The following is a 13,634-nucleotide window of genomic DNA, read 5'->3' as shown; positions in this document are numbered from 1 at the left end:
GTATATCATGAGTAAGTATATCATTTGTTTTGATTATTTGTTAAGTGGAACCCCGAGACATTTATTTTTGCAAAACATAGGCTAGAAATAATACAATAATTTTTTTTATACAAGAAGAGTGAAGAAGTTGGTCTCCACCACAACTTGTGTTTTGACAGTGAAAACATCAAACTTCTTTCCAGAATGTGGCTTTATCTGGAAACACTTAAAAGACAATCAGGCAATGATTTAGTTGTTCCAGCAACATTCCAAATTTACTCCATATAGCCTATGCACATGCACACCTATAGGTTTGACATTTGTTATTTACCCACAAATGGAATAACATGGTTGAGGTAATTATTGTGTGTCATCTTTGTTGAATGAATACATTTGTTATTTACCCACAAATTGAATAACATGATCGAGGTAATTATTGTGTCATCTTTGTTGAAAGATGAGCATATTCAGTTGGACAGCTAGACTAAGCAGGCGAAATTAAGGAATTATGCTCACTTTATAGCAGATTTGGTGCACTTCGGGAGTGGCATCCTTCACGTTCGTGGCTAGAATGGATCCAGTTTATGTCAAAAGTTGATTTTTGTTGCATTTTAGCTAAGCCTAACTCTTTTCCTAACCTTAACTTAATTATTCTAACCTGCTACGTGAATTATCCTAACCGGCTACAAAACGTCAAACCTGAATTTAAATGGACAAAATCTGGATCCCGTCTAGCCATGGCCTTCACCTCGGAGGCACCGCTACACATCATCATGATTAGTTGAAGTAGGAAAGTTAGTTACAGCTGAAAAACCTACAAAAGATTTGACAAATGAATTTTTACTTTGTTGTTTATATTGTCACGATCACATGACTTGAGTCATGCTTTTTGAAAGGTACCATTCTATTCATGAAGTGGATAAACTGCCGCTGTATAAATCTACAAGCTGTTTGTATTCACACAATGCAATGGACATTCAACTGCTGAGAAAACGCAGGTCCACTGAGCAGAGTGGTCGTCCATTCTAACTAAGCAATATGACCGGAGGAGGTGTGGTATATGCCCGATAGGGCTGTTCTTACGCAAGACGCAACGCAGAGTGCCTGGACACAGCCTTTATCCTTGGAATATTGGCCAAATATTACAAACCCCCGAAGAACCCTATTGCTATTATAAACTGGTTACCAACGTAGTTAGAGCAGTAAAACTAAATGTTTTGTCATACCCGGTGGTATACGTTCTGATATGCCAGAATTCAGGGCTCAAACCACCCAGTTTATAATAGCACTTATAAGATATATCTTGTAATCGTGGATTCATTTACCCAATATATATATATATATATCTAACAGGTAAGCAGAATAATTTAGAACTCCAACCCATAAACCCATCTTCATACAGTTTATTTAACCCCTAATAAGCTTGATTATCAGACACCTGAAATAGGATGTAGCGCCAGCAAGGCCTTCAGAGTTAGATTGCACTAGATCTGGTACCACAGACTCATGGCCACAACATACTTCCTTTACCCAAACACACATCTACTTATGCCAGTGGCCAGGGAGAGGCATTAGTCCCCTGAGGATAATACAACTTGTAAAGACTGGTGGTATATTTGCTTCGACAGTCCCTTCCCCTGTGATCATTTTTGTTGTTATATTTATTTCATCATCATGAACTTTGTTGTATAATTCAGTGTAACTAGAATTCTATAGGAGGTAAATTATTGTTTTGTACACATTTGTAAATAAAGAGTGTAGATGTAAACCCTTAACAAAAGGAGGAATAAGAGCTGTGTTATGGATGTACTTGCAAGAAGTAGGATAACATTTTCAATAGAATGATGGTACACCAAGGTTACTTTTAGAGCTGGGTTTACATTACATTTGATCAACACAGACTTCTAAAGCAGCTATCTTAGGATCAGAGGTATTAAATACCCAACATATTCTAGTCATCCGACGAGTAGAGTGACTGACAAACTGAAAAAAGCACGAGACAGTATTTCATTGGAGCAAGTCAGAGAAGTGAAAAACTAACAGAGTTTACAGCTACGCTGGGATGAACTTGCATCTGAATTGCCTAGTGAAGGTGGAGCCTGATGGGCCAACGGAGCTAAAGGTGGTAAATGGTTGCCACAGTTGCCATGGGTCTACCGGCCGAGTAGCAATGCCATGCAGACTGATCAAGGGAGCACGTTTAGAAAGTAAAAAACATGGATGAAATTTCACAGCAGGACGGACACTCATCTGCAGAAAGAGAGAAATACGGTTGATAACTATGTCTGAAACATTCCACACTTCTATCAAGAAATATTGTGCAACATAAACATACTTCACAAATGGGTTGTACAGATGAGCTGTATCATTTTTTGGGGAGGATAGCCAGTGTCCAGGGAGAACTGCCTAAACTTCTGCAGCAGGCCAGGGCTCAGGTCTGTCCCACGGTACAATACATGGCACACTAAATATACTGTGAAGGATACAATATTTTGTAATATAAGATTTCTCACAAATGACGGGGAAAGGAATAGTGAAACAATGAGACTGAGTCATAGGATTTTGCAGAGGAGTGGAAAGTATCGTACCATACAGGTTGGTGAGCACAGCTGAAACACCCTTGGTCTTGGTGTGAATAAGAGCATACTCGTCATACTTAACATCAACGACACGCATGTCATTTTCATTACTCCAGCCTGGAGGGGACGAGAGGGAGATTAATTGACAATATCACACATATGCCCATTAGTGCACTGTGTGTGTATGTGTTTATAGGTTGTAGACTTACACTCGCTCTTGAAGATTAATTTCCCCCAGAAGTGTCTTCTTGGCCAGGTGGTTCCTTCTCCAGCAGGAGCCATCAGCGCTACAGAGACAATACAGTTAATACAGAATCAGCACAATGTCTCTCTCTTTCTCTCTTACTTCCGGCTAGAATATGCCATTTCCTGGTCTCCATCAGCAGTTGGTGTCAGCATGGCGTTGCCCATCTTCATGCTGGCCTTGTGGTTGATGGGCATTAGTGGCAAATCCAATCACGTACCACTTTCCTGCTACCTGCAGAAAACAGCCCTGATTAAATTGCATCACCTCCTTATTCCTGTCTGCAGGAGTCACAGAAAGTTGAAACCTTAAATCTGTGAGAGCTGATACTGAAATATTCATTAATCATTCAAGAATGAACATCTCAATAGCTATTGTCTCAATATGAACACCCAACAATGTGTCACTAGAATTCCCACATTTGTCTTCATCCCTTCCATTTGAATCTTGTTTTCATCACAGGTTCCTTTCTGTATTCTTTCTCCTAACGTTTCTTTTTTTCTCCATAATAATCCCTAGTTTGTTCCTCATCATTTGATTTTCAATGTAACGCTGATTTCTGATCCCTCTCTTCATTCTCTCTCTTACCCCCTGTAGATTGAAGTCTCCTTGCGGCATGACCTCAGCGGTGACAACCAAGGAGCAGAGCAGTGCTCCTAGTGCGCTCAGCAGCATGGTCGTCATGGCTACAGCAGAGCAGGGTCAGTATCAAGAATTATAAAGGACAAAACAGGAGATCTGCTTTTCTTAGCTACCTCTCACTCCTATATATACTATAGAGCATGGGTTTACATAAACACCCCCTCCCATACACACAAGCTGCTACCTGCTACCATATCTATCCCCCGCCCCTTAGACACACACACACACACACACACACACACACACACACACACTAGTTATACAGTACCTATGGAGATGGGGCCTATGGAGATCCTCCCTCTGTAGAACACTGGAAGTGAACTTATCCACAAAAAGGGACATCATGAACTGAATTTTGAGATGATGAGAGCATTCATCAAAATGCAAGTGCATAATACACATTTAATCTAAAATAAATTGAGATAACATTAGAAAACATACAATTAATTGTCTTGGTGTTTGTCTGCATGCTATGAGTGTGTACAGTACCAGTCAAAAGTTTGGACACATCTACTCATTCAAGGGTTTTTCTTTATTTTTACTATTTTTTACATTGTAGAATAATAGTGAAGACATCAAAACTATGAAATAACACATATAGAATCATGTAGTAACCAAACAAGTGTTAAACAAATCAAAATATATGTTATATTTTAGATTCTTCAAAGTAGCCACCGTTTACCTTGATGAAAGCTTTGCACACTCTTGGCATTCTTTCAACCAGCTTTACCTGGAATGCTTTTCCAACCGTTTTGAAGGAGTTCCCACATATGCTGAGCATTTATTGGCTGCTTTTCCTTCAATCTGCTGTCCAACTCATCCCAATTGGGTTGAGGTTGGGTGATTGTGGAGGCCAGGTCATCTGATGCAGCACTCCATCACTCTCCTTCTTGGTCAAATTGCCCTTACACAGCCTGGAGGTGTGTTTTGGGTCATTGACCTGTTGAAAAACAAATGATCTTCCCACTAAGCCCAAACCAGATTGGATGGCGTATCCATACAGAATGGTGGTAGCCATGCTGATTAAGTGTGCCTTGAATTCTAAATAAATCATTGGCAGTGTCACTAGCTGGATGGGATGAGAGAATGCCAAGAGTGTGCAAAGCTGTCATCAAGGCAAAGGGTGGCTACTTTGAAGACTCTCAAATCCCAAAAATATATTTTAACACTTTTTTGGTTACTACATGATTCCATATGTGTTATTTAATAGTTTTGATGTCTTCACTATTATTCTACACTGTAGACAATAGTACAAATAATGAAAAACACTGGAATGAGCAGGTTTGTCCAAACGTTTGACTGGTACTGTATGTATTGTGTTTGTGCATGTGAAGTGGGCTGAAAGCTCTTGTAAGGATCAGCCCATCAATTTAGAAAATATAATAACAGGAGCAAAAAAAGACAGACAGTGAGCAGGAACTAGTGAATCAAATCTAACTGTCAGCACTTTAGATAGTAAACAGAGCTCCACCTAACACACGATCCCTGCATCTCGCTTTGTGTGTTTGTGTGTGTGGGTGGGGGGGTGTGGGGTGGGGGGTAATGTAAAATATAACTATCAGTGTAAACCCTTGCTTGAAAAGGAAGACCAAGCCTTCATGTATCATATCATCTCAGGTCAACACTTCATGTCATCTCAGTTCAACACAATTTTAAAGGTATAGTCAACTAAAAATACAACCTACCATGATTTTCCACATACCTTTTGAGTGGTATATCCCTTTAAATATTATACTGTTTCATGCAAGTAATCCTTACATAAGTCCTAAGAAATTGTTTGCCAGTTGGTAATTTTCCACTCTTTTGGCAGTTGGAGGCGATAGACATACTGTTATGAAACACCTGAAACACGTGTGGGCAAGTCTTTATGTCACAGACACACCTACAGTTCACATACTGTATCTTACCAGTTGAAACAGTGGTCTCGAAACATATCATTATTCAATTCAATACTAAGAAATCAAACCAAGAAATGTTCTCAGCATGTCAAGACAATATTTGTGTGCTTACTTCAGGTGTGTAAATACAATCAAACCATGATTGAGCGGCTAAAATAGTTTATCGGAACATTATTTAATTGAACAAAAAATGTAATTCACTTCATTCCAAAAAATAAAACCACAAACGATTGTAGTCTACTGACTGAACAACCATGCATGCAAGTTTAGGTATTACTGTGTTATGGTATAGATTAACTGGTATGTACTATGAGCAAGAAAACTGACAGTTATCAAGATGCCTCTATGTTCATTCTGACAGATGGCAGATTCAGCTTGTGGATTGAACTGGGGAAGTTTCAAGACGTGTTGCTGTGCGACACAAGCTTGGCTCTCTCCCAGCTGTCCCGTAGAAGATTTCATGAGAAAGGTGACCTCTGCTGTCCATCTACAGTATTGACACTGTGTTCTTGAAGTGGAGAGAGGACAGACGAGAGTACAAGTCTATGTATGATTGGATTAGATGATAGAAGGTAGAACATCGATTACACAAATTGCACTAAATAGGAGGCTACTCACTCATATAGTCTTTGGTACTCACCATTACTGTCAAGTCTAGCTTCAAGTCCCTCATACATAGCTGACTGTGAGGGTAAAGGACAGGAGGGAAGCAAAATGAGGGAAACAATGCAGACAATCCTCCACTCTAAGGTGTTCATATAGAATGAACAAGGTGTGTAGTTGACAGTAGGTTTATTTTGTTTTCATACAGTTCTTCTTAATTGTACCACGCTCACCTGTCTTGCAGACACCGTTAGCAATGCCTTTTCCTAAATTGAGAAATCAAATCAGAAATCATTGTGTTAATCACGGATAGATGCCAGCCAGCCAGACAGACAGACAGACAGACAGACAGCTATTGCTCACCAACGTCAACCACTTTATGAAGCCAGTTCATCACTGAGGGGAAGGAAATGACAACACAGTAACTACACAGTCAACCATGTGAACACCTGAGCAATGGCATCATCACTTCCATGATCACAACTCACCTTGGGTCGTCACTAGAACAAACACAAAATAAATACCATCAGTTTTGTCCAAAATATCTGAATAAATATTGTATTAATAATGCAGAGTAATCATTATATACACGCAACAATATTATTTTTTACTTACATCTCAAATGTTCATTTACAATGGCATCCTCTGTTACTTTAGCTAAATAAGAAATAGTAAAAAATGTTTGTTTAATCCTAGAATTGAAGTGGCCTAGAAGCTGGAATAGTACAGACTAAATATGAATGAGTGTGTAATAGATGTGTGGAGTCTTTAATGAGTCTTTAATGATTGGTTAGGGCAATATGAACTCATCCTGTTGATCGCTGGTTTGGGTACAGAAACAAATATGATGTGTTGTACTTACCCAGATCTTTGGATCCAGTTTTCCATTTCAAAGTATTTACAATTCGATTAGGGTCTGCAACAGACACAGCCAACCACCTCGTGAACGAATGGCCACAACACATACAGTATTAAACACGTAAAGTTACAATCACCACACAGTGTCACATGCAAGGAATCACCCAGAAAAGACATTGGTGGAGAGGAGAGAAACAGAGAGGAAGAGGACAAGTAAAATTATAACATATGACTCACCCAGGGCCTCTTGAATCTTCTTCACTCCTCTGGGTAATGAGATCCTATTTTTCTTGGTTTTACGTTTTCCATCTAAAAATATAAAACAGGGAGGTCTGGTCAACTGAGTCAGTCACTCAAGGTTCTCCTGTAGCCTACCCTGTAACACTGTTATCATAATCACATGACTATGTCCTGTGTGTCGAGTTATGTCATACTCACCGGATTCAGTCAGCAATAGACACACCACCACAAGCACCACGATCAGCAATGACTTCATCCTAGTGCTGTGATACTTTGCATACCTCCCGTCTTATTCTGGTGACTTATATTGCAGTTCTGTTCCTTTTTTCCTCCCCTCCACCTCCACTTTTTATTCCCCTCATCAAACCTCCAAAGACAGAGGGATAACTATCAGTTTTCAGCTTTGTGTGTTTTGGTGAAATATGGTAATCACAGGTTAAAGCAGCCATCAGCCAATCATATGCTGTCATTACAGGTTGTAATCACCTCTTACAATGGGTGGGGCCCTCCTTTGGGTTGCATACAGCAGACACCCAATTGAGGGAAAATGCTTTCTGCAAAAATAAAAGGAAGACTGCACACCACAATTGACTCTCCCCTTTCCTGTTGCCAGAATTATATTTTGATGTCCATAACCAACTCAAAGTCATTGCATGTGTGTCTGTTTTGATCTATTTAACTGACATAATCCCTACCTGATGTGGTACCACGCAATCATGAGAAACATGTCAGTCACTACTAGGGATTATGGAATAGGTGTATAGTAATAGCTGTGATAGAGAAATTTCAAAACCTCCAAACCTCCAAAACACAGAAATGATAGAATAAGCACTTCGCTGAGTGTTTTTTGGTTTTAGAAAAAGAAAAGTCAGCTGCCAAATGTTTATTTACATTGTAGTCCAAATACATTTAGTCAAAAGGCTTCAATGGCCTTTAGTAAAGACAGACATTTACCAATGTAAGTATACAATACAGTATAGTACAATACAGGTGAGCATAAAAACAAGGGTACACATGATCCAGAGCAGGCATGGAGGCTATTGGCTGGATTATGGGGGTGGCATCATCTGCAGGGAGTTACAGGTATTCAGAAGAAACCAATAGGGTCATTGTGAGTTTTTGGAGTCTGTACTCTATGCAGCTCCAGTTTCCCGCCAGCGTGGGGTAGTGTTTTGTGGATGCGCAGGTGCATGAATTCATCTCCACCAACATGGACCTATGAGAAAGGGAAGGATTAGGGCCCGATGAGTGACGCATAGGTGATAGAGAGACGGGACTCTCAAGGCTCATATCTACTGAGTAATGACCAATTTAGTGTTTACAAAGCTCGTACAGTAAATGTTCACGCCCTATACATTTGTGACTCAGAGTCAATGCTTCGAAACCCATACAGGGGGTGTGGCAGGGAGTCACAGCTCTCACAGTGCTCGAAAACAAAATGACTCCCCCTGGAGTTCAGGGTTTCCCCAAAGTCGGTACACGATTTGGTTTATGATTTAAACTTTATGATTAGTTCATTATTTTAATCAGCTGTATAGTGTTTGGGCAAAAAACAAAACGTGCACCGAGTTTGGGAAACAAAGCTGTAATGGAACCAAGACATTTATTTTTTCTAAACATAGGCTGGAATGTAGAAAGAAAACGATTTTAAAATACACAATTCTCTTCGATTATAATCACAGCCGTATATATTCCACCCCAAGCAGACACATCGATGGCTCTGAACGAACTTTATTTGACTCTTTGCAAACTGGAATCCATTTATCCGGAGGCTGCATTCATTGTAGCTGGGGATTTTAACAAGGCTAATCTGAAAACAAGACTCCCTAAATTTTATCAGCATATCGATTGCGCAACCAGGGCTGGAAAAACCTTGGATCACTGCTATTCTAACTTCCGCGACGCATATAAGGCCCTGCCCCGCCCTCCTTTCGGAAAAGCTGACCACGACTCCATTTTGTTGATCCCTGCCTACAGACAGAAACTAAAACAAGAAGCTCCCACGCTGAGGTCTGTTCAACGCTGGTCCGAACCAATCTGATTCCACACTCCAAGACTGTTTCCATCACGTGGACTGGGATATGTTTCGTATTGCGTCAGACAACAACATTGACGAATACACTGATTCGGTGAGCGAGTTCATGCGTTGAAGATGTCGTTCCCATAGCAACGATTAAAACATTCCCAAACCAGAAACCGTGGATTGATGGCAGCATTCACGTGAAACTGAAAGCCTGAACCACTGCTTTTAATCAGGGCAAGGTGACCGGAAACATGACCGAATACAAACAGTGTAACTATTCCCTCCGCAAGGCAATCAAACAAGCTAAGCGTCAATATAGAGACAAAGTAGAATCTCAATTCAACGGCTCAGACACAAGAGGTATGTGGCAGGGTCTACAGTCAATCACGGATTACAAAAAGAAAACCAGCCCAGTCACGGACCAGGATGTATTGCTCCCAGGCAGACTAAATAACTTTTTTGCCCGCTTTGAGGACAATACAGTGCCACTGACACGCCCGCAACTAAAACATTTAAACGTGTCAACCCTCGCAAGGCTGCAGGCCCAGACGGCATCCCCAGCCGCGCCCTCAGAGCATGCGCAGACCAGCTGGCTGGTGTGTTTACGGACATATTCAATCAATCACTATCCCAGTCTGTTGTTCCCACATGCTTCAAGAGGGCCACCATTGTTCCTGTTCCCAAGAAAGCTAAGGTAACTGAGCTAAACGACTACCCGTAGCACTCACTTCCGTCATCATGAAGTGCTTTGAGAGACTAGTCAAGGACCATATCACCTCCACCCTACCTGACACCCTAGACCCACTCCAATTTGCTTACCGCCCAAATAGGTCCACAGACGATGCAATCTCAACCACACTGTACACTGCCCTAACCCATCTGGACAAGAGGAATACCTATGTGAGAATGCTGTTCATCGACTACAGCTCGGCATTCAACACCATAGTACCCTCCAAGCTCGTCATCAAGCTCGAGACCCTGGGTCTCGACCGCACCCTGTGCAACTGGGTACTGGACTTCTTGACGGGCCGCCCCCAGGTGGTGAGGGTAGGCAACAACATTTCCACCCCGCTGATCCGCAACACTGGGGCCCCACAAGGGTGCATTCTGAGCCCTCTCCTGTACTCCCTGTTCACCCACGACTGCGTGGCCACGCACGCCTCCAACTCAATCATCAAGTTTGCGGACGACACAACAGTGGTAGGCTTGATTACCAACAACAACGAGACGGCCTACAGGGAGGAGTTGAGGGCCCTCGGAGTGTGGTGTCAGGAAAATAACCTCACACTCAACGTCAACAAAACTAAGGAGATTATTGTGGACTTCAGGAAACAGCAGAGGGAACACCCCCCTATCCACATTGATGGAACAGTAGTGGAGAGGGTAGTAAGTTTTAAGTAACTTGTCACCAAAAGCACTCACAAACTTCTACAGATGCACAATCGAGAGCATCCTGTCGGGCTGTATCACCGCCTGGTACGGCAACTGCTCCGCCCACAACCGTAAGGCGGGTTAGTGTAGTGAGGTCTGCACAACGCATCACCGGGGGCAAACTACCTGCCCTCCAGGACACCTACACCACCCGATGTCACAGGAAGGCCATAAAGATCATCAAGGACAACAACCACCCGAGCCACTGCCTGTTCACCCCGCTATCATCCAGAAGGCGAGGTCAGTACAGGTGCATCAAAGCTGGGACCGAGAGACTGAAAAACAGCTTCTATCTCAAGGCCATCAGACTGTTAAACAGCCACCACTAACATTGAGTGTCTGCTGCCAACACACTGACTCAACTCCAGCCACTTTAATAATGGGAATTGATGGGAAATGATGTAAAATATATCACTAGCCACTTTAAACAATGCTACCTAATATAATGTTTACATACCCTACATTATTCATCTCATAGGTATATGTATATACTGTACTCTATATCATCTACTGCATCTTTATGTAATACATGTATCACTAGCCACTTTAACTATGCCACTTTGTTTACATACTCATCTCATATGTATATACTGTACTCAATACCATCTACTGTATCTTGCCTACGCCGCTCTATACCATCACTCACTCATATATCTTTATGTACATATTCTTTATCCCTTTACACTTGTGTCTATAAGGTAGTAGTTTTGGAATTGTTAGCTAGATTACTTGTTGGTTATTACTGCATTGTCGGAACTAGAAGCACAAGCATTTCGCTACACTCGCATTAACATCTGCTAACCATGTATGTGACAAATAAAATTTGATTTGATTTGATCTCACTTTAATGAAGAAGTTGGTCCCAGCAACAACTTGGGTTGTGTATGTTTTGGTGGTGAAAACATCAAACTTCTTTCCAGCTTTCTTAACTGCATGTGGCTTCATCTAGAAACATGTAAAGGACAAATCGGGCAGCGTTCCAAATGTATGCTATGTAGCCTGTGCACACGCACACCTTGAGTCCTATAGGTTTGGAATGGAATAACACTGTCAAGGTAATTATTCAATAACCGTCAAGGTTGATGATTACCACTTCATCAAGCTTGCATGAGTGTTCTATGTTGAAAGAAGAGTATATTCAGTTGGACAGCTAGACTATGCAGGCTAAATGAAGTAATTATGCTCACCTTATCGCATATTTGCTGCACTTTGGGCGTGGCATCGCTCACCTGGGAAACAGCGCCACACATCATCATGAATAGTTGAGGTTGGAAAGTTAGTTACAGCTTAAAATACCTACTAAAGATTATGCAAATTAATGTTTATATTGTCATGATCACATGAATTGAGTCATGTTTTTTTTTTAAAGGTACCATTATAAGTGGAGAAACGGCTGCTCTATAAAGCCTATAATCAACACAAAAAAAACATAGGGTACTTAACCAATCTTTAACATGTGTAGCCAATACATGTTTAAATCATATATTTTGTCATTGACGGTATATAACCAGAAAGGTGCTCTTTTGTTGATGTCTAAAAAATTGAAAACCCCCTTCAACCTTGGAATAGTTCAGGCTACAGGAAGCGGTTCTGTCACGAGTGCACTGCTCCACCCCCAGGACACTGAGCATAATGACTCATAGTGATGGGAACCGAGGCTGCAGGAAGTAGGGGTGCTAAAATAATATTTTTTCACAAAAGTAGTGCACTGGGCCTTTACTAGTATTAGCTGACCAATATAGACCTCTGTAGCACAGGCCAAAACATTTACAAAATCAGCATCTCTGCTTTGGCAAAAAGGTAGTTGTGTCATTAAGAACAGTATCTTGCAGGATTCAATAGTTGGAATTGTAAGAGTTGTTGCCCTGTCCCTTTCTTGTCATTAGAATGGAATCCAGAAATAACTAAATCCTGTCCTCAAACATTTACATCAAAATGTGCAAAGTTATGGGAAAAGACACAAAACATCCACATCAAATTAAATATTTTTCTTGATCAAATAACATGGAAAACAACCACTTTTTGTGCAGTATTAATTTACTATCCATACAAACTACTTAATGTAAATGTACATTACTGTATTGTACATAGGCTGGTCATCTAGGTTTGTACCTGCAGACTTTCTATCACCATGAAGAAAAACAATGACCAATACAGTAACTAAGTACATTGAGACATCAAGTGGTTTGTGATGATGTGATGTGATGATGTGGCTCAGTTGGTAGAGCATGGCGCTTGCAATGCTAGGGTTGGGGATTGATTCCCACTGGGGACCAGTGTAAATTGCTCTGGATAAGAGTGTCTACTAAAAAGGAATGAAAAGACCATTTCAGTTTTCATATAGAAATACGTTGCATTTGCAAAGTATTTCAAGAAACTGGAAAACATATATCAAACAAGTACTTTTATATTCCATAAGTATTATCAAATTAACTGTTTTGAAGAGATAATTATCAGACTCAAGTTACAAATACTGGTAAACACTCAAATACATTTAGTTTTAAAAAATCACAAAAGTAGTGCACTGGGCCTTTACGAGTCCTGTACTAGTCCTGTGCTAGTCAATGCCCCCCACACAAATTGAGGTCCATACAGAAATGGTTTGTCAAGATCGGTGTGGAAGAACTTGACTGGCCTGCACAGAGCCCTTACCTCAACCCCATCGAACACCTTTGGGATGAATTAGAACGACTACTGCGAGACAAGGCTAAGGACCAACTCCATATTAATGCCCATGATTTTGGGATGAGATGTTCGAAGAGCAGGTGTCCACATTCTTTTGGTCATGTAGTGTATGTGCCTCACGTCATTGCTCTCTCTGCTGTGTCTGCTGAGCGGTTGGGCCTGCCCTGCAACCTCATTGGATAACGCTCGGCAGGCTTCTTGCTAGCTGTCAATCTAATTGCAAGGGATCTGGCCCATGTGCCGAAAAAGTCATGGCTCAGCTTCAAGAAAACTGTTGCTTTCAAACTAGGGATTTAGTGGTTAATTGCGGTAAAACAATAATTCTGCTCATATGAACAACACATAGACACATCCAGCGCAAAGCGGGAGGTTTAAAAAATACTTTCTTAGTCGCCAAAGTACCAGAGCATGTCTAACTTTTGGTTGAATGTGACTTCACTTCCGTTTAATTT

The 13,634-nt window shown here is 41.0% G+C and overlaps 1 protein-coding gene and 1 long non-coding RNA gene across 4 annotated transcripts; both read right to left on the bottom strand.

The window, feature by feature from the left end:
- Window positions 1-1,377: 1,377 nt before the first annotated feature.
- LOC121841377 lies at window positions 1,378-3,549 on the bottom strand. 2 transcript variants are annotated; one of them, XR_006080378.1, is made up of 5 exons: window positions 3,391-3,549; window positions 2,768-3,036; window positions 2,568-2,675; window positions 2,315-2,452; window positions 1,378-2,229 (listed from the first exon to the last, which is right to left on the bottom strand). It is a non-coding gene; the product is annotated as an uncharacterized LOC121841377 (long non-coding RNA). The 2 variants fall into 2 exon arrangements; XR_006080377.1 differs by having other exon boundaries at window positions 1,378-2,452; window positions 3,391-3,548.
- A 4,355-nt stretch (window positions 3,550-7,904) lies between these two features.
- Window positions 7,905-13,299, bottom strand: LOC112228911 (cystatin-B-like). 2 transcript variants are annotated; one of them, XM_024394676.2, is made up of 3 exons: window positions 11,685-11,777; window positions 11,341-11,442; window positions 7,905-8,259 (listed from the first exon to the last, which is right to left on the bottom strand). In XM_024394676.2, exons 1-3 carry the CDS (start codon window positions 11,751-11,753, stop codon window positions 8,131-8,133), a joined length of 300 nt encoding a protein of 99 aa, XP_024250444.1. In that variant the 5' UTR covers window positions 11,754-11,777; the 3' UTR covers window positions 7,905-8,130. The 2 variants fall into 2 exon arrangements, 1 of the variants encoding a protein (XP_024250444.1); XR_002950103.2 differs by lacking the exon at window positions 11,341-11,442 and adding an exon at window positions 13,150-13,299 and having other exon boundaries at window positions 8,181-8,259; window positions 11,685-11,726.
- Window positions 13,300-13,634: the final 335 nt, after the last annotated feature.

Source organism: Oncorhynchus tshawytscha, linkage group LG30 (genome assembly GCF_018296145.1).
Source record: "Oncorhynchus tshawytscha isolate Ot180627B linkage group LG30, Otsh_v2.0, whole genome shotgun sequence".
NCBI classification, from domain to species: Eukaryota; Metazoa; Chordata; class Actinopteri; order Salmoniformes; family Salmonidae; genus Oncorhynchus; species Oncorhynchus tshawytscha.
Note: the sequence above shows the minus strand (reverse complement) of the source record. Positions and strands in the feature narration are given on the sequence as shown.

Bases quoted from the DNA above. Each gene is read 5' to 3' on its own strand.
- LOC112228911 (XM_024394676.2), bottom strand. From the start codon at position 11,753: ATGATGATGTGTGGCGCTGTTTCCCAGGTGAGCGATGCCACGCCCAAA. The intron at 11,443-11,684 runs GTGAGCATAATT...ACATGTTTCTAG, and splicing joins TGCAGCAAATATGCGATAAG to ATGAAGCCACATGCAGTTAA. The intron at 8,260-11,340 runs GTGAGATCAAAT...CCTTTCTCATAG, and splicing joins GGACCAACTTCTTCATTAAA to GTCCATGTTGGTGGAGATGA.